Here is an 18,018-nt window from a genome sequence, read left to right on the forward strand (position 1 = left end):
CGCCGGCAGGCCGCGAGGGCATCTGCCGGCGCTCGTCTGCCAAAGTGGCGCCAGAGTGGAGAACTGGAGGCTGCATATTCAAACGGCCGAGGCGGTCTACCGTCCAACGGCGGCGGTCTACCGTTCGGCGGCTGAAAAAGGGGTAGACCAGTCTACCGCGGTCTACCAAGTCTACCGGTAGACAATATACCTACAAGGTAGACTGCGGTCGTAGGTTCATTACGGTCTACCGGTAGACTGCGGTAGACTCGTCTACCAAATGGTCTACCGTCTACCCCAGTCTACCCCAGTCTACCGGTAGACGGTAGACGGGCCACCCCTCAGCAGACGCATGCAAGACCTTGCAAGACGCACCTGGTCGAGCACGTGTGCGTCGCAGCCGATTTGCGCAACCATCATCTCTGCGTAGGCGCGCCCAATGCTTGCGTCAGCGCCATCGAGATTCACGACATATGCGCGTTGCAGCAAGTCTGCATTCTGTGCTTTGCTCCAGTCCCAGACCTCGCTGGGCGCATAGCCGTGCTCCACGGTCTCGTCACATACGAGCTTCACCGCGGCGCAGTGGCCGGGGTCGGATGTTGGCGTGCCTAACGGGGTCGGCGCGAATGCAAACGCGGGCAGCGAGAGGCTCCACGCCATTATGGCGTCAATAGCGCGGTGACCCGTGGCTTGCACAACAGACGCACGATACCCCGATTTTCAACGTACGTCTTACCGCGTCCTGCTCAACGACGAACGAACACAGACAGTCGTCCCCGGATTCCAAAAACTTCATTCGGCGATAGACTTGTAAGATCTCCGGCGACGGGGCCCTACCACTCAGCGCAGTCGGAGAAGCCGGTGAACCAATCTTCGGAGAGGATGGGGCAGTCATCACTGCCGCGCTCACTGGGTTCGAGAGATTGTGAGAGAGATTGTGGGTGAGATAGTTCGCCGTTTGCGGTACACCGACACCGACACCCGCCATGCCGCATGCGCCCCAATCAAAGTGAATTCAATGTAGTTGAACCAGAAGAACTCACGCGCGCGCTTCCCCGTTTCGTTCCCGCACCACGCCGCACGCACGCCTCCTCGCACAGGGGCGGCTTCTGCGGATGATAGACGGAGAACTTTTGCTGCTCTGGCGTCGGCACGAATGCGCCGCTGCGAATCGCGTGCTGCCACGCGGCGGCCGGCGCCCCTTGCGGCGCGGAGCACATGGCCGTGGCCGCGCGCGGCTCGAAGAGGCGGCCCAGCGTCTCGACCTCGACGCAGCCAAAGTGCTCCCCCTCGGCCCGGGGCCCGCGCCCGCCCTCTTCCGTGGCGCCCGCCCTCCGCCGCAGCGCCTCGAGCGCTGCCAGCATCGCGCCGCCTCGGCTGCCGCTGCCCACCGCCTCGGCCACCGGAGACAGCAGCAGCCAGCGAAGCGCGGCACACGCGCCGTGGGGGTGAGGGTCGGTGCTGCCGCTCAGCGCGCTCCCGGCGGCTGCGAGAGGGCCGCACACGGGCAGCAGCCGCCCGACCGACGGCGTCTCTACGCGGTTGCCGCTCCGGCCCGCCCAGTGCAGAAACGACGAGCTGCCCGCCCCGACGAGCGCGTCCGCAGCGCCGTGCAGCCACAGGTCGACCGCCACTCCGGCGCCGGCCGCACCGCCGGCCGGTCCGTTGGCTCGAGCGGCGGGGGCGAGGCGGCCGCTGTGCTGCGGCTCGGAGCAGGCGGGGCCGAGGCAGCCAAACGCCCGGACGCCCCGCGCGCGGAAGCGGGCGAGCAGGGTGGCGGCGAGGCCGGGCGAGTCGCCCGAGACGTACAGCACGCCGCCCGGCTGCGCGAGGCGAGCGGCGCACTCCACCGCAAAGGTGAGCGGCGCGAGCCGGCCGGTTGGCGGCGCTGCGCGTGGCGCGGCGCCGCAACGCTCGAGGCCCGACGCGGCGACGGCTTTGCCCGCCTCGCCCGCCTCGGCCAGCAGGGCGTAGCGCGCGCTCGCGTTGAACAGGAGAGTCCGCACGTCGAACCGCGCCGCCCGCTCCTCCAGCAGCAGCTCGCGCAGCCCGGCGCCAAAAACCGCTTCCCTTGTCGGAATGCATCGACACGCCAGCCCGCACGCGGCAAGGCGCAAGCGCTCAGCGCGGCGCAGCTCGGCGCAACTGTGCGTCGAGGCGACGTCGGGCCGCGGAGCGAGGAGTTGCCGCAGCAGCGCCTCGGCCGCGCCGCCGTCCGCCGTTGGCGCCACGAGCGGGAGTGGCACTCCCACCGACTCGTCCGCCCATCCGGTGCGGACGTGCAGCGCGACGACGTGGCTCGCGTCGCCCGCCCTCTCCAGGTAGGGCAGCAGCGCCGCCCGCAGCGCCGCCCGCGGCCGGCTCATGAGCAGGTGCAGCAGGCAGCGCGTCGCCCGCCCCGCGCGCGTCGGCCGCCCCATCCCCGCCGCCGCCGACCAGAGCGACGCCTCCGGCCGCGCCGCCTCTGCCCCGCGCGCCGCCGCCGCGCCGCCCTGCAGCCGCCGCAGCCGCCAATCGAGCGCCGCCGCCGCGAACTTTTCTGGCGGCAGCTCCTCCGCCAGCGCGTCGAGCGTCGGCGGTGTGCCGCGGTCTTCTCCAGCCGCGGCCCGCGTCGTGACGCACAGCGGGAGCAGCCCCGAGGCCGTCCGATCGCCAAACGCAAGCCGGACCGCCGCCTCGGAGCCGTCGAGCAGCCGCCACAGCGCCGCACACGGCGCGCTCGCGTTCCAGCGCACCTGCTGCGCTGCGCCGCGGCCGTGGCGCGCGTGCAGCCGGTTGCGGGCGTGTTCCGACCACGCCCAGTCCACGTGCCCCGGCCCGCGGAAGAAGCGCGCGATGTCGAAGCGAGGTCGCGCAGCGCCCGCGCGGTGGTCGAGCCCGGTCGCCCAGTCGATGAAGACGGCGCGCCTGCTCAGTTGAATCGCAATGAAAGGAGCACAGGAGCAGAGAGGCCCGCCGCTGCAAAAGAGCACCACGCATGCCAACCACGAGCGTGCGTGGCGGCTTTGTGGTCTATACTTCAAATCACCGTGCTTTGTGGTCTATAGTTCAAATCATCACGCTGCAAAGAGCGCTACGCATGCCAACCACGATGGGGCGCGCCTGCTGGCCGCCGCCAAGGCCGCCCATACCGCGTAGTCTCCGAAGTGGTTGCCCACGCCGCTCTGCCCCTTCAGGTTCTGCGACACGTCGACGACCAGCGTCCGGTCGAGCGTGGCGTAAGACTCGACGAGCGCGCCGACGACGTGGGCGACTGCCGCGTTGTGCAAGCAGGTGGCGTTGAAGCGGGCGCGGTCCCGCTGCACGAGCGGCGAGCGGTCGAACTGGAGTTGCATCGATTGTGAGCTGGTGATTGCAGCTGCTGGGACAGCGTCAGCACAGCAGCGATTGCAGCGTCAGGGTTACTCCACGACGCGCTCGTCGTCGGCGGCTTCTTTCTAACCTCATCGAGCTCCTCACATCCGGGCCCACACAAGGGGTAGCACAAGAAATCTACAGGGCACATATGCTGATTTCTTCCTGCCGGGCCCGGGTCGGTCGGTCGGTCCTAGGATTCGAGGTTTTTAGGGGGTAGGGTATGGTAGGGTCAGGGCCCTGGCACCGCGACCATACCCCCCCCACCCGCACACACGCATGCTCCACGCACGCGCAGCAAGCGAGACCAAGAGGCCGTGGAAAACGCTTAAAATGGCACAGATTTACGATTTTCCGCGCGCTGCGCGCGCCGAGCACGGCCACGGCGCCAAAAAAGTGCTTGCCGGAGTCTGGCCGGAGTCCGTTTTCAGTGGACGGACCCGAAAAAATTTCTTCGCCCGCGCTGGCGCGCGGGCGGTCGGTCGGTCCCCTATGTGCCACGGTTTTTTTGCCGTGCATCCCTGTGGCCCACAGCGGGTTTGGGGGAATATTCAGGAAAGCAAGAAGTTAAAGAAAACAATTTTTTATTCACACAGCAGACAGGGGTCCCGTACCATGTGGAATCGGCCCTCATTCACACGACGTTGAAGTGGAAAACGATGGCGTCGACAAACAGCTGGCAGACGAACCGGCCCTCATTCACGTTGACAAAGTTGGACGTAGCCGCCGAGACGTAGCCGGAGTAGTGGACGCAAGGATGTCCCTCCCACGCCGTCTCGCCGTCCGTGCAGTGGCGGTGCTCCTCCACCTTGAAGACCGAGATCCCCCACGCCTGACTGCTCTGGTCGCCAGCGCCGCACGAGGACGTCGGCTCGAGCAGCGCGATGTTCTTGTGGTCCCACGCACTCGAGACCAGCGCGTCCGCCTCAGCCGCGTCGCCCTCGATGGTCTTCGCGAGGTGGTGAGGGAAATCGGTGAACTTGACCGCCGTCTGCGGGTAGTAGTTGAAGGCGATGTCGGCCATGAAGTGGGCCGCGGTGTCGCCCTCCGTCTCGCCTTTTCCGACGTCGCGCTCCTTGATCACGACGTTGAGGTTCGAGCAGAACCCAGAGGTGGCGATGAGCCAGGCGGGGTCGTCGACCACGTCGGGCACGGGAGGAGAGGGCTTGGGCGCGAAGGCGAGGCCGCGAGCGGCTGGGTTGATGTCGTCGACGGTTTCTGCCTGCGCACTCGTGTGGTGCGTGGAAGTTCAAGCCTGCATGTGAGTAAGTGCGGCTGGGCGGAGCGACGCACCGGCAGGGCAGACGTCGACAGAGCGACGAGCAGAAGCGAGGCAATCTTCAGCATCCAGTCCAAGATGTACCCCGCGGAGATGTACCCCGCGGCCAAAACGCCGTTTTTCAGAAGAATTCTTACAGGGAAACCTTTCGCCGTGTGTGTGTGTGTGTGTGTGTGTGTGTGTACTCACTGTGTGTGTGTGTGTGTGTGTGTGTGTGTGTGTGTGTGTGTGTGTGTGTGTGTGTGTGTGTGTGTGTGTGTGTGTGTGAAAGCGCCGTCGCAACTGCCATGTCGGCCCTTGTAGGCTGGTGCTCTCGCCCCGCTGGCGGCGCGGACCGGTGCCGCGGCTCCGAGCCCTCCTGTGGGCCCGCGGCGGCTCAGCACCCGACGCCGCCGACTGCAGCACAGCGTACGACTCCTTGATCAGCATCGCGACGGGCACGACGGCCACGGTCCGGCGCAGCGCGCCCCTGCGCTTCTTGACGTCGTGCATCGGCCCGTGCAGCACCGGCTTCGATCCGAACACCTTCCTGTAGTAGCGCGCGACGGCTGGCTGCGACGGCGCCGCGTGCTCCGCCGGTAGCAGACTCAGAGCAGCCGCGCTCTGAGTCCACATCTTGTCCTGCCAGGCGGCGATGCACCACTCGGTGAAGCGGTGCGAGACGGACTTGTTGCGCGCCCAGGCGGGCGGCGGCGACCACTTGTCGCCCAGCTCGTAGAATCGGGACTCCTCTGCCGCCACCTCGGCCGCCCAGCCCTGCAGCTCGCGCCGATCACGCGTCGAGGCAAGTACCAGCGCGAGGAGCTGGACCTCGGCGTCCGAGGGCGGCGCATGCGACTCGGAGTGGAAGAACTCGTCGATGCGGCGTGCTGGCGGCGCGGCGGCAGCCAGCGCGAGCGTCGGCGGCGGCGTCGCGGGCGAGGCGAGAGGCCCTGCAGCCGCGTCGACGCCATCTCGAGCCGCATTGGGGGTGATCAGAGGACCACCTGCGTTGAACGTCGAATAGAGTCATCATCGTGGGTGCTTCGGGTCACTACTATCTCTGGCGGCATGGATGGGCTACCAAGCGCACCGTCAGGGCCCAGGGTAGCAGGCACAGGCTCTGGTGAGGTTCCTGCGCCGCGGGAGCGCACGGCGATGACGCGAGAGTGTGGCTGTGCTGGCCTGGGACGCGCGCGCAGCGCCCCGCGAGCGATTGTGCGCGCTGGCCATGGGTCACGCCCGATCTCTCAGCGGGTGGGACCTGGCCGGGCCGTGCTGTGAGGCGCGGTGCAGGGCTCCAAGTGCTGTGACAGTTGCCTGGCCAAGAATGCAGTCCCAACCAGAGACTTGTAGCGCTACAAGTCTGGCCGAAACGGCCTTCACACCCGCTGGCGGGCAGCCGGCGCCGGCGGGGACGCTGGCCGCGAAGCCGGGGCGCGCGGGCGGGCTCGGGCGGGCGCAGGGGCGCAAAGCATACCGGTCGGCGAGGCCATCTTGCGACGGCTACCGGTTCGCACCGATTGCATTCTACCGTGACGCCGTCGGCGCTCGCCTATACCGGCTAGTGTGGAGCTCTCAGTGTGGTTGCGTGTTGTACTAGTGATGCTGCACTAGGCGGCCCGTTTTTAGCAAAAAGCAGATACCACATCGCGTGTGGTCGTCGAAAAACCGCATCTTCGCCCGTCTGGGAGTGGGACCTCTTCGTACGGCTCCAAAAACCGCTCCTTAACGACGACTACGCGGCCCGGCGGTCGATCTGCGCCTTCTCAGCGGTGGAGGGGATGTGGGCGGTACGTGCAAACCGCGTGGTGCTGCGATGGCTTGACGAGTGCGACTCCCAGCGTCGACTTTTCGACCCCACGGAGCCTCTGCTGCTCCGGCAGACCACCCGGCCGAACTTCAGAGTCGCGGTGCTCCTCAAATACCGCTCAAACGCCCACGATGTTGTGGAGGGGACATATGCTGATGATCCTGGCCCGATTGGTTCGCTCAGAAAGCTTCTGGGCGGTCGTTAAGGTTCGCTCCCCGCACACCGGCCCGGAAGTGTGTATGGTATCCTAGAACGGTGCCGACGGGACGCGGCTCGAACGCCCGCACGTACTTGGAGCACTTGGAAAGAAGTCGGCACGTGAAAAAGTTTTCTTTTATTTTTCGAGGCAAACTCGTGCGGCGCGCCAGCAGGTCCCACCTGCCAGCCTCACCGTCCCCGTCCTGACCGAGTTGAAAACGAGGAAGCGAATCGCCCGACATGTCGCGGCAGACGCAGTCCCTGCTGCAGGAGCAGGACCAGCAGCTCTCCGTTCTCGGCCAGGGCGTCAAGCGTGTCAAGGCGCTCGCCGGCGACATGCGGACGGAGTTGCAGGCAAGTGGCAGCCTCGCGCGTCGGCCACCGCGCGGCAGCGGATTCCCACGTGACCTCTGCACACGCTGGTGGTGGCAGGACACACCTCATCTCGCAGCGCCCGCGCTGGTCCTGACGCCGCCGCCGCCGGCGTTCACAGGAGCAGACGGTGATCCTCGAGAACCTGGAGGACGACATCGACAGCGCGGACTCGTCGATGAAGTCGATGCGCAGCCGCATGAACGCGCTCTACGCGCAGACCGCCTCCTCCGAGCGAGCTCAGTGGAGCATCATCCTGTGTTTGCTTGGTGAGCGCTCTGCTGCCGCCCTCGCCATGCGCCCGCCCTGCCTGCCTGCGCGCATTCTGCTGCGCCGCCCGGCGGTTGACGCAATGGCCACCATCGCATGGCGACACCTCTCAGTGTGAGGACCTCACAGCGTCCCGTGCCGGCACAGTGTCGCCGCGCCATACGCAGCGCCATAGCCACAACGCCACAGCAGCCACCGCGCCACAGCAGCCGCCGCGCACGCAACGCGACGCTCCTCTCTCGCTCGCTCTCCCGCGCCCTCCTCCAGCACCGCCGAGAGGCCCAGACCCCTCCGCCAACCGCCAACCGCTCCTCTGCCCTTCTCGCAGGCGTCCTCGCCGTCCTCACTCTCCTCGTCATGTCTTGACGGCCGCAGCGCATCCCGCTGCAGGCGCGTCACTCGCCGCCCGGGTTGTTTTGCTATTCTGTCGCGCGCCCCGGCCAAGGCAGACGTCGGTGTGCGCCGTGCTGGAGGCCAGGGAGAGTTGTTAGCGCAAAAAGCGAATGGTGGCCGGTCGTGGCTGCTGGCTCCTCCCGGGGGACCCGACTGTCGACGAGGAGAAGTGATCTGTGTGTGTGATCTGTCGAGATCAAAGCGTACTGTAGTCGTAAGTCCTTTTCAGTATAAATTCGAGCCGCCCAGGCTTCTAGGTACACCAGCTCCGCGCGCGAGCTCGCGATTCGGGCCTTGGAGACCACGAGGAAGACTTCGTCTGCTCGACGTGCTAGAGGACGGAGAGTCCCGACGCTCGCTGAGTCCGCTGGAACTGGGGTCTACACACCTTTCGTGGCCGCGTCCCGCGGTGGAGGACGCGACCCACTTCGCCACAGACGGTCCCGCGCCTCGCCGCTATGAAACGGGCACACGCCCCGCACCGTCCGCTGTGTGCCCGTCTTTGTCCGGAGTGAAAAGCCCAACGCGCTCGTCGGTGACGGTGTCCCTGAACCTGCGCCGCGCTCGGCGAACCTCGACAGCGCCTTCGGTGGCATGCAGCTCTTTGCGACAGAAGCCTGGAGAGCAGCTCCTCTGCTGCTCACACGCTCTGCACAGTTGGCACAGCCTACTGTGCGGCTGCCACAGCTGTCTCAGCGATGGGCTCGCCCTCACTGGCCCTCAGTCACTTGTGCTGCGGCTTGTGTGAGCGACACTGCTCGGCGACTGCCGGCACACTGTGAGACCGTGGGTGTGAGGTAAAAGCACGCTACCAGCGCACTTGGTCACACATCACTCATCAGCCCTGAGGTCAGATTCTTCTCCTCTGTTGATGGTAACACTTGTCTACTGGCTGGAGCCGAGCAGGAGGGCCTGGCGCACAACCCAGCTGAGGGTCCTTCCCCTTAATGGATAATCGCGTAATAATTACTCCAAGAGTGCTCCAAGTGTGTAGCGCGCGTAATCCGTAAATTCCACCGCACTGTTTTGGGTTTATTGGGAGATGGGACGGTTCTCGGAAACTAAGGACGCCGGGGAGAGAGTTCAATAATAGAGTACCTTGCACGTGCGCGCGCCACTCTTCTCACCAGTCCAGTCCGTCCTCTTCCTCCGGCTCCGCCTCGGACCGCCTCCGGCCAGGCACGTTCACGTGCCCCCACGGGCAGTGTCTGCAGCCGTTCCCGCAGCAGGGGCGCCGCTTGAGGTACGCCTGGGTGAAGACGCTGTAGCCGGTGTCCGGGTCGATGTACGTGTCGCGAGGCGGCTGGCTGCGCACCGCAAGGCGGTGGAGCGCCTATGCACAGCTGCAGGCGTGAAGAGACGCCGTTCACAGCAGCGCGCTCTCCGCGAAGCGGCGGCCTTGGCCATCGCCAGCGGCAGCGAGCTCTTCGCGGCGCGAGCCCGCTCGTCGGCCGGCAAGTCCGCCTATTCACAGCGAGAGGTGTGAAGGAGCACTGCGGCACGCACGCACAAGCCCATCCGCCGGCAAGCCCAACCTCCGTCAGCGGCTGCTCCGCCGCCCACCGCTCCTGCTGCCGCCTCCGCACCTCCAGCCGCGCCTCCTCTCCGCCCCCGCCGCCGGCTCCTTGCGCATCGGCGCCGCTCGCGGCTACGCCTCCGCCTCCGCCACCGGCTAGCGGAGCGCAAAAGAGGCTGTGGTGGGCGTCGAGGGTCCTCGCGCCGTCGTACCCGCCGTACACGACAGCCAACTCCCCTACCACCACGACGGAGTGGCGGCAGCGCTGCAGCGGGAAGGTGCCCCGCCAGTCGAGCCGGCTCCACGTGCGGCGCGCGCCGCCGAGCGGCGAGAGAACCCACGCGTCGGCCACCACGCCCGCCGGCCCTCCACCCCGCCCGCCGTCCTGCCCGCCGACCACGACCAGCGAAGCCGATGGCCCACTGCCGGCGAGGGCGGCGGCGTGCGAGGAGCGCGGCGGCGGCCACGCACCGTCCGCCGCCGTCGCCGCCGCGCCAAAGCGCGCCCACCGCCACCGCGCGGGCTCGCCGCCGGAGCAGTCGAGGCTCCAGAGCTCGTCGGACGAGCCCCGCCCCGTCGAGCCCCCAAAGACGAGCAATCGCTCGTCGCCGCCGCCCGCGTCCCACAGCACTGCGGCGTGGTCGGTGCGCGGGCTCGGCCCGTCGCAGGCGGTGGCGGCGCGGTGCCAGCGCCAGACGTCCATGTCGAGGCACCAGACGTCGTCGAAGCGCTTGCTGCCGTCCCAGCCGCCGTAGAGCACCGCCAGGTGACGCGCCGGCGAGTAGGCGAGAGTCGGGTTCCTAGACACTTCCTAGACACTTCCTAGACACTTCCTAGACACTTCCTAGACAACGGCGAGGGTCGGGTTCCCCCGCGGCGGCGGCGGCGCGTTGTGCGTGGAGCAGTGCGTCCAGCAGCGCGTCTCGAGGTGGAGCAGCTCGGGGTGCGCCAGCGGTACGTCACCTCCGGCCGACCAGCCGCCAAAGACGAGCAGGTGGCCGCCGCACGCGGCGGCGGCGTGGTTGGAGCGCGCGGTGGGCACGTCTTCGTTGGCGGTGGCGCCGCACTGCCACGCCTCCCACGAGGGCGTGGGGCACGAGCAGGCGGCCCAGCCGCTCGGCGGCGCGCCGAGCGACCAAACGTCCTTTAGCCCGCGTCGCTCGCGCGGCTCGTCCACCGCCGCCTCGCCGCCAAAGACAATCAGCCGGCCGTCGTCGGTATGCACCAGCGACGCGGCGCTCCGCACCGCCGGGGCTGAGGCCACGGCGGGCGCGGGCGGGGGCGGGGAGAGCGCGCTCGGCGGCGGCGCAAGCATGGAGGTCGGCGGCATGGCCGGCAGAGACGAGGGGGCGAGCGTCGGCAAAGACGATTCGGGCATGGCGGTCGGCGATGCGGGCGCGGGCGCGGCGACCCCAGCCTCCAAGGGCTGGAGGGGCTCGAACCGCCACTTGTACGGCGGGAGCAGCGCGGGGGGTCCGTCCGCCTCCGGCTCCGCCACCAGCCGCATCGCACCAGCAGTCGCCGAGGCGACGAGTGCGGGCGGCAGCGCGGCGGGGTGGAGCAGCGCGGCGAGAGTCTCGACGCCGTCCACCACGCGTGGGCCCGGGCGTGAAAAGGCGGCGTGGTCGACGACAAACAGCCGCGGCGGCCGCGCGCGGAGCGCCGGCAGCCGCCACACCGCGGGGCGCGAGAGCAGGTGCTGTTCGGCCTAAGAAGTGTCGAAGAAGTGTCTAGGAAGTGTCTAGGAAGTGTCTAGGAAGTGTCTGCGAGAGCAGGTGCTGATCGGCCTCGGCCGCGGCGCCGGCGGCGGTGCGGCCACAGCAGCAGAGCACCACCGCCTCCGCGCCGCATCCTTCGACCTCGGCCCAACTCACCAGCCGCGCCGCGCCACCCGGCTCGTCCCCCAGAGCGTCGCGGGCGCCCGCGCGCGCCCGCTGGTCCGGGAGCCACTGGCCCGACGCCACCAGGGGGAAGAGGCTCTCCAGACCCAACAGGCGCGGCCTCGCAGCCTCCTCCCCGGCGCTGGCCAGCACCGCGCGCTCCACGGCCGCGAGCCGCGCCTCAAGCCGCGCCGCCGTCGCCTCGGCCGCCGCCTCCTCGCCGAGGGCCGCGCCAAGCCGCCGCACGACGCCGAGGACGCCCGCCACCGTCACGGGGCGGAGAGTGAGTGCGCGCTCCGGCCCGAGCCCCGCCGCCCGCAACGCCGCATGGACCGAGCCTTCGGCGGCGTCGCACGCGGCGCACGTGTCCTGCGTCAGGACCAGCGCGGGCCGCGCCGCCGCCAGCCACGCCACATCGACGCTGTGCGCCGCCCCCACGCCCGCCTCGCGCGCCGCACGCACCGCCGCATCTACCTCGGCGCCACTCCTCCCGCCGCGCGTCGCCACCGCGCTGCGCGTCACCACGCGCTTGCCCGCCACCACCGCCGCCGGCCAGTCGCAATGCTCGCTCACCCCGACGATCCGCGCCGCCGCGCCCGCCTCGCCCAGCACCGCCGCCACCATCTCGGTGGCCGACGGCAGGAGCGACACGACGCGCTGGCCGCGCCGGGCGGCCGCGACGATGGCGGGGGCGAGGCGCGCGTCGCTCCCCAAGTGGAAGTGGCAGTAGGTGGCGAGGGTGCGCCCGCCGCCGCCGTCGAGGCCGCCGCCCCCCGCCATCGCGCCCTCGGGCGCAGCCAGCGCGCCGGGCGCCTACAACACAACGCCAGTATGGGATGGGGGATGGGGGGGCAAGGGGAGGCTGGAGCCGGTGCCGCTGCGCCTGCGGAGTGGGCTTAGGGCGGCACACGGCCGGTGTGCGGGTGTGGTGTGCGGGGAGCGATGTGGTGTGGTGTGGTGTGCCTCGGGCGGGTGTGGTGTGGGCCCAAGCTGTCAGGCGACCTCCACAACTGCGGCATCTCGGTAGCGGACGCACCTCCATCTGCACGCTGAAGGCGGGGTGTTCGACGCCCCGCAGCCCCGCGCCGCCGCCGGTCCTGGCGTCGACGATCACCGCGGGCAGGCCGTCGGCGGTCGCCTCGCTGAAGTGGTACTGCTGGGCGCGGAAGCGGCTCCCCTCGGGCAAGCGCAGCAGCGACGCGGCGGCGGGCAGCAGCGCCGCGTGGCAGTAGCCCATTGTAAGGCGCGCCGTCATGCTCACGTCGAACGGAAGCACGCCGCACATCGCGTGCTCCAGCCCCCCGCCCTCCGCCCCGCCCTCCGCCCCGCCCTCCGCCCCGCCCTCCGCCCCGCCCTCGCCAGACTCGCCTGCGCCGCCTGCGCCGCCTGCGCCCCCGCCAGCGCCGCCTCCGCCACAAGCGAGGCGCACAACCTCGCCAGCAGCGGCGACATCGGCAGGGCGGCGCAGCAGCCGCCGCGCGAGGTACATGAGGCCGCCGCACTCGGCCCACACCAGGCCGCCGCCCTCGCAGAAGGCGCGCACCGCCGAACGCATCCGCCCGTTGGCGGCGAGGGCGGGCGCGTGCAGCTCGGGGTAGCCTCCGCCGAGGTACAGCGCATCACAGCCGTCGGGCAGCGAAGCGTCGGCGAGGGGCGAGAACCACTGCAGCGTCGCGCCTACTCCCACTGCACCCTCTGCGCCTCCTGCCACGAGGGTCTCTTCTACCACTGCAGCGTCGCGCCGGCCCGCTCGAGCAGCCGCAGGCTCTCGTGGTAGTAGAAGCAGAAGGCCGCGTCGCGCGCGACCGCCACGCGCACCGGCGGCAGCGGTGCCGACGCCGGCGCCGCCGGCAGCGGCATCGCTGCCGGCGGCGGTGCCGGCGGCGGCTCGGCAGTGGCGGCCACCCACCTGAGCTGCTCCAAGTCGACATGTTCCGAGAAGAGTCGGAGCAACGCCGCCAGTCGCGCGCCGCCGGTCGCGCCCGCGGCGTCGGCTGCGCCGTCGCCGTCGCCAGCTGCGCCGTCACCGTCGCCAGCTGCGCCGTCGCCGTCGCCAGCTGCGCCGTCGCCGTCGCCCGCTGCGCCGTCGCCGTCGCCGGCTGCTTTGCCGGTGGCGGAGTTGCCGGTGGCGGAGGCGGCCGCCGCGGCGGCGACGGCGGCGGCGGGTGGCAGCAGCCCCAAAAGCCGCTCGGGAAGCTGGAGTCGCTTGTCTGGTGGCAGCCGAGCACTCTCACTGCGGCCGTGCCCGGGTGGCTGCCCATTGCCTGCGCGATCCAGGTGCCGTGTGCGGCGCCGGCGACGCGGTTGAAGACGGTTGCGGCCAGCACCACCTCGGGATCGAAGCTCTGGTAGCCGTGCACCATCGCCGCGGCGGAGCGTGCCAGGTTCCACGCGTCCACGACCAGCAGCACGGGCGCGCGCAGCCACTTGGCCACCTGCGCCGTCGAGCCGTCGTCGGTGGCGCCCTCGCGGCCGTCGTGCAAACCCATGCAGCCCTCGACGATGGCGATGTCGGCGTCGCTGGCGGCGACGGCGGCGTGGAAGGCGGCGAGGCAGCCGTTGCGACCCAGCATCCACCTGCGAACGGCGGGAAAATGGTGTGTCTGCTGCGGTCACGATCTGGGAGGTGCTGCAGACACACCCGTCGAGGTTGATGGACGGACGGCCGCATGCAGCCGCGTGCTGCATCCCGTCCAGAAAATCTGGACCGACTTTGAAGGGCTGCACCCGGCATCCCTGTGCGTGCAGTGCATGCATCAGCCCGACGGCGACCGTGGTCTTGCCGACACCGCTGGAGGTGCCGGCGACGACGATCGTCGGCACGTTCGGCGGCATGCCGGCGACAGGACGCAAGAGCTACGACGGACAGCTATACCTGGAGACCTGGAGGGTGGTGAGGGTGGCCGTGCCTCCTGCGAGGGCGGCGAGGCACTTAGCTCCGTGCCGGCACCCGCCACAGGCAAGCTCATTCACAACCTGCTCTGCGATTGCCTGTGAAGAACGACCGAGGGTCGCACGATCACGCTGCGGCGGGCGCGCTGCAGCCGCACGTCTACCTTCGTCATAGTGCCACGACGTGCGGCCTAGAATTAGCACACGTGCCTCTGTTCGCTAACACTCACACATTGAATTGTCACCGCCAGTGAGTGCGAGATAGGGCTGGCCGCTGGCGGCTAGCCCGTGAGGAGGGCGACCATAGACACCTCACTAACCCCACACACGGTCTCGTCCGTGCCTCGCCGGCCGGCGAGATTGCTAGAGGACGAGCAAGCCTGCTCTAGCCTCGCATATTACCTCCTGTCGTCTGTTGTGATGTTGTGCCCTTGTTTGTTTCTCTTGGCACCTTGGAGTGCTGGGGGGGGCGACAGGAGGAATGTGGCCCTGAGTTATGTGTACGCCAACTCAGGGTGTGTGGCAGCCAGCTGGCTGTGTGTCTTGTGAGCTTGTTTGTGTCTGTGTGTCGTTCGTGCGTGTCGTCATCATCTGTCTCGCGTCCACCCATACCGCGTTGGTGTCCAGTCCGAGCCTGGCTGTTCTTCACCTTCCTACCTACCTACCTACCTCACGCGACAGGCGAGGCGCGGGCGACGGCTTCCTCAGAAGCCGTCGCCCGCACCACAGGAGCAGTCACACCACTCCCACTCCGGCGCGCCCACCCCAACTCCCCACCCCGACATCCCCACCCCACCCGTCGGATGAGATCGGGATCGGGCTACAAGCCCTAACCCTGGGTCGCTATGGCTCCCCTGCATTCTGCAACAATGGATCTCAAGGATAGTTCGGAGAAAACAAGAGAAAACTACCGTTTGTTTTACTTTTATCGATGAGCCGAAACTGGCAGAGACCAGAGTAGCCTACTGGTTTGTCTGCATGACTGCATGTGCATCTCTCGACGAGCACGCCGTCGGCGGATCCACGCGCGCTCGAGGATAAAAACATGACGGGCTTGTTTGGGGAGTAGACCTATGGTACTCGAAACCACACATTTGCACTCTCAGAACGTCCGACCGGCCGCCTTCACGACCCCTGCTCACTGCTCAAGCGCCCACGCCTCGATCTTCTTGGGCAGCAGCTGGTTCGACAGGTCCTCCCCGTGGCCCAGGCAGCCGTCCTCGCCCTTGCCCCAGGTAAACACGGCGCCGTCGGCGGTGATGGCGAGGCTGTGCATGGCCTCAGCCGAGACAGCGACGACGCGCTGCCCTGCAAAGGCCTCGATCTTCTTGGGCAGCAGCTGGTTCTGCGCGTCGCCATGGCCTAACCGGCCAGAGGCTCCATAGCCCCAGCTCCAGACGGCGCCGTCTGCGGCGAGGGCGAGGCTGTGGAAGTTTCCCGCCGACACAGCGACGACGCGCTGCCCCCCTAACGCCTCGACCTTCTTGGGCAGCAGTTGGCGCTGCTCGTCACCGTGGCCCAGCCGGCCATCACCTCCAAGGCCCCAGCTCCAGACAACGCCGCCGACGGTGAGGGCGAGGCTGTGGTAGAGTCCAGCCGACACAGCGACGATGCGCTGGCCAGCCAAGGCCTCGATCTTCTTCGGCAGCAGCTGGATCTGCTCGTCGCCGTGGCCCAGCTGGCCAAGGGCTCCATGGCCCCAGGTAAAGACGGCGCCGTCGGCGGCGAGGGCGAGGCTGTGGTTGCCTCCCGCCGAGACAGCGACGACGCGCTGACCAGCAAAGGCCTCGACCTGCTTGGGCAGCAGCTGGTTCTGCTGGTTGCCGTGGCCCAACTGGCCAAAGTAGCTGTTGCCCCAGCTCCAGACAGCTCCGTCGGCGGTGATTGCGAAGCTGTGGCCCTGGCCAGCCGACACAGCGATGACGCGCCGCCGAGCAAAGGCCTCGACCTTCTTCGGTTGCCACTGGTGCTGGTCGTCGCCGTGGCCCAGGCGGCCAGAGCTTCCATAGCCCCAGCTCCAGACGCCGTCGGCGGTCATGGCAAGGTTGTGGTGGGCTCCAGCCGACACGCTCACGACACGCTCACCCAGCGATGGGAGGCAGGTCGGCGTGTTGAGCCGCGTCACGCCCTCGCCGTGGCCGAGTACCCCTGGGCTGAGCCACAGCGCAGAGCCGCACGACGAGAGCCGCCCCTCGCCGACGATGAAGACGCTGTGCTGATAGCCTGCGGACGCCCTCGCCGGCGGGTTGGACTCGCGAAGCAGCGCAGAATAGCACAGCCACCGCACGGCGCAGGTCTCGTCCTCGGGCTGCGCCGGCAGCTCGAAGCCGCGCTCTTGCCCCCACAAGCGGATGCCCTGCTCCGCGAGCGAGTGGAAGAGCAGCGAGACGGCGGCGACGCGAGCGATGTCGGCGGGGCTGTCGCAGCGAGAGATGGCGCGCACGATGAGCTCCGTGGGGAGGTCGAGGAGGCGGGCGGGCGGCGGCGTGTCTGGCGAGGGGGCGGCGGCGGAGGCGGAGGCGAGGCGGCGCGAGCGGCGGCGCGGCGGGGTGGACATCGCGAGGAAAAGAAATAACGTGCACAGGGCCGTCCACACCTCTTAGAATTCTTAACATCAGACATCACGCCAGAGCCGATGGAGGCTGTGCCCGTGGAGGTGGCTCGGTCCGCGCAGCTTCGTCAGCTCGAGAGCACAAGCACCATTCTCGCCGCCGCCGCCCTTTTGTGGGCCTGCTACCGAGCCACACGCTTCATCGTGGAGAGCAGGCGGCGGCGAGCGCTGCTCGCATCGCTGCCGCCGGCCCGAGACGGCGCGATCGCTGTTGCTCACGAATGCTACACAGCGACCGAGTGGCTCACCATCGGTGGCGTATGCTCGCTCGCCGAACTGGTGACGTCGATCGGCGAGCGACGTTACGGGAGCAACGTGGCTGTGGACGCCAGCTTTGTGGACGCGTCGGGGCGTGAGCAAGCCCTACACGGCGGCCTGTCGCTTGATGCACTGAGGGGTGCGCGCCTCTTGCGAATCGTGCAGCGCGATGGTCCGCGTGCGCCGTTCGGCGAGGAGGAGGGCTTGATCTTTGGCGGCGGCCAGAGCCAACGGACTACACCCGCACTCCAGCACGACCCTGAGGACGACGACGACGAGCTGACGCTCATCGGGATGACTCCTGCAGTCGTGCCCATCTCGCCGCTCGTCGAGTGAAGTGCCGCCCGTGACCGTGCGGATGGCGTGTGGGCCTCCTGTCTTCTAGACGTTGAGGCCTGTACGCAGATGCTCATCGCACAATGCTGGCCTCTTGTATCGGCTATATCGGGCGGGCGCGGGGCGGCCACAGGAGTCAGGAGCACCCCAGCCACCAGGGGCTTGCGATTCCGTCGTTCAGCAGCGCAACTCCCTTTTGGTACCTGTGCCGAGCAGACTCTGTGTGTCGGTCAGGAGTCAGGAGATGGGTAGAGGTGTGGGTCTATAGAGGACGCTCGGGGTTTTTGATGAGGCTAGTTCCAATTCACTCTGACACGCTAATCTTGAAAACGCGTCCAACGGAGCTCCGTGTTGCTCCCAGCGCCCTCCCCCGAGCTTCCTGCGGCCATGGCCGGTGCTACTAGTATGGGGGGCTACCTGGCTACCGCGAGCGCGACCCAACTCGTCGACATCGTCCGATGATGGTGCCGCAAAGTCAGCCTCCGGAGGCTATCGTGGGGTCGAGCCGGCAGTAGCCGCGACATGTGGTTCCACCACCCCTCGTAGGCTTTGCCTCTGCTCGCCACCGTTCCCATGCTGCCTAATGGGATGGAAAGGGAGGCTGGGCGAGCGTATAGAAGCGTGCTCGACCTCGTCGTGGCAACCTCTGCACGGCAGCGCTGGCAGGCGCGGTGAGCGCCGTGCCACTTGACCCAAGACGGGTCGCAGGCGTCGTACCGAGCGCGTCGAGACCGTGTCCTGATGTGATCTGCACGGGTGAGTCACGTCGGCGTCAAAGGAGCGACGTGCGACCTGTCAGAGCTTGAATCTCCGATCTCAGCGGCGTCGAGTCATCTCCGGCGCGCGACAAAGGTACATCCACAGGACGCGCAGAGGCAGCTGCGATCG

At 68.3% G+C, this 18,018-nt stretch overlaps 4 protein-coding genes across 4 annotated transcripts; 2 read left to right on the forward strand and 2 right to left on the reverse strand.

The window, feature by feature from the left end:
• Window positions 1-6,842: 6,842 nt before the first annotated feature.
• EMIHUDRAFT_97305 (hypothetical protein) lies at window positions 6,843-7,610 on the forward strand (the record flags this gene model as incomplete). Its single annotated transcript, XM_005757787.1, has 3 exons — window positions 6,843-7,064; window positions 7,096-7,243; window positions 7,573-7,610. 3 exons carry the CDS (start codon window positions 6,843-6,845, stop codon window positions 7,608-7,610), a joined length of 408 nt encoding a protein of 135 aa, XP_005757844.1.
• Window positions 7,611-8,760: 1,150 nt separating this feature from the next.
• On the reverse strand, window positions 8,761-12,318 carry EMIHUDRAFT_199139 (hypothetical protein; the record flags this gene model as incomplete). Its single annotated transcript, XM_005757788.1, has 8 exons — window positions 8,761-8,970; window positions 9,554-9,953; window positions 10,128-10,391; window positions 10,596-10,729; window positions 11,118-11,192; window positions 11,367-11,402; window positions 11,607-11,690; window positions 12,070-12,318. 8 exons carry the CDS (start codon window positions 12,316-12,318, stop codon window positions 8,761-8,763), a joined length of 1,452 nt encoding a protein of 483 aa, XP_005757845.1.
• A 392-nt stretch (window positions 12,319-12,710) lies between these two features.
• Window positions 12,711-13,868, reverse strand: EMIHUDRAFT_199140 (hypothetical protein; the record flags this gene model as incomplete). The annotated part of the gene is made up of 3 exons (XM_005757789.1): window positions 12,711-12,737; window positions 13,268-13,498; window positions 13,761-13,868. 3 exons carry the CDS (start codon window positions 13,866-13,868, stop codon window positions 12,711-12,713), a joined length of 366 nt encoding a protein of 121 aa, XP_005757846.1.
• Window positions 13,869-16,560: 2,692 nt separating this feature from the next.
• Window positions 16,561-17,130, forward strand: EMIHUDRAFT_199141 (hypothetical protein; the record flags this gene model as incomplete). Its single annotated transcript, XM_005757790.1, has 1 exon — window positions 16,561-17,130. The coding sequence occupies one exon, from the start codon at window positions 16,561-16,563 to the stop codon at window positions 17,128-17,130; it is 570 nt and encodes a 189-aa protein (XP_005757847.1).
• Between the last annotated feature and the right edge of the window lie 888 nt (window positions 17,131-18,018).

The sequence above is a fragment of the Emiliania huxleyi genome, assembly GCF_000372725.1.
Source record: "Emiliania huxleyi CCMP1516 unplaced genomic scaffold EMIHUscaffold_9, whole genome shotgun sequence".
NCBI classification, from domain to species: Eukaryota; Haptophyta; order Isochrysidales; family Noelaerhabdaceae; genus Emiliania; species Emiliania huxleyi.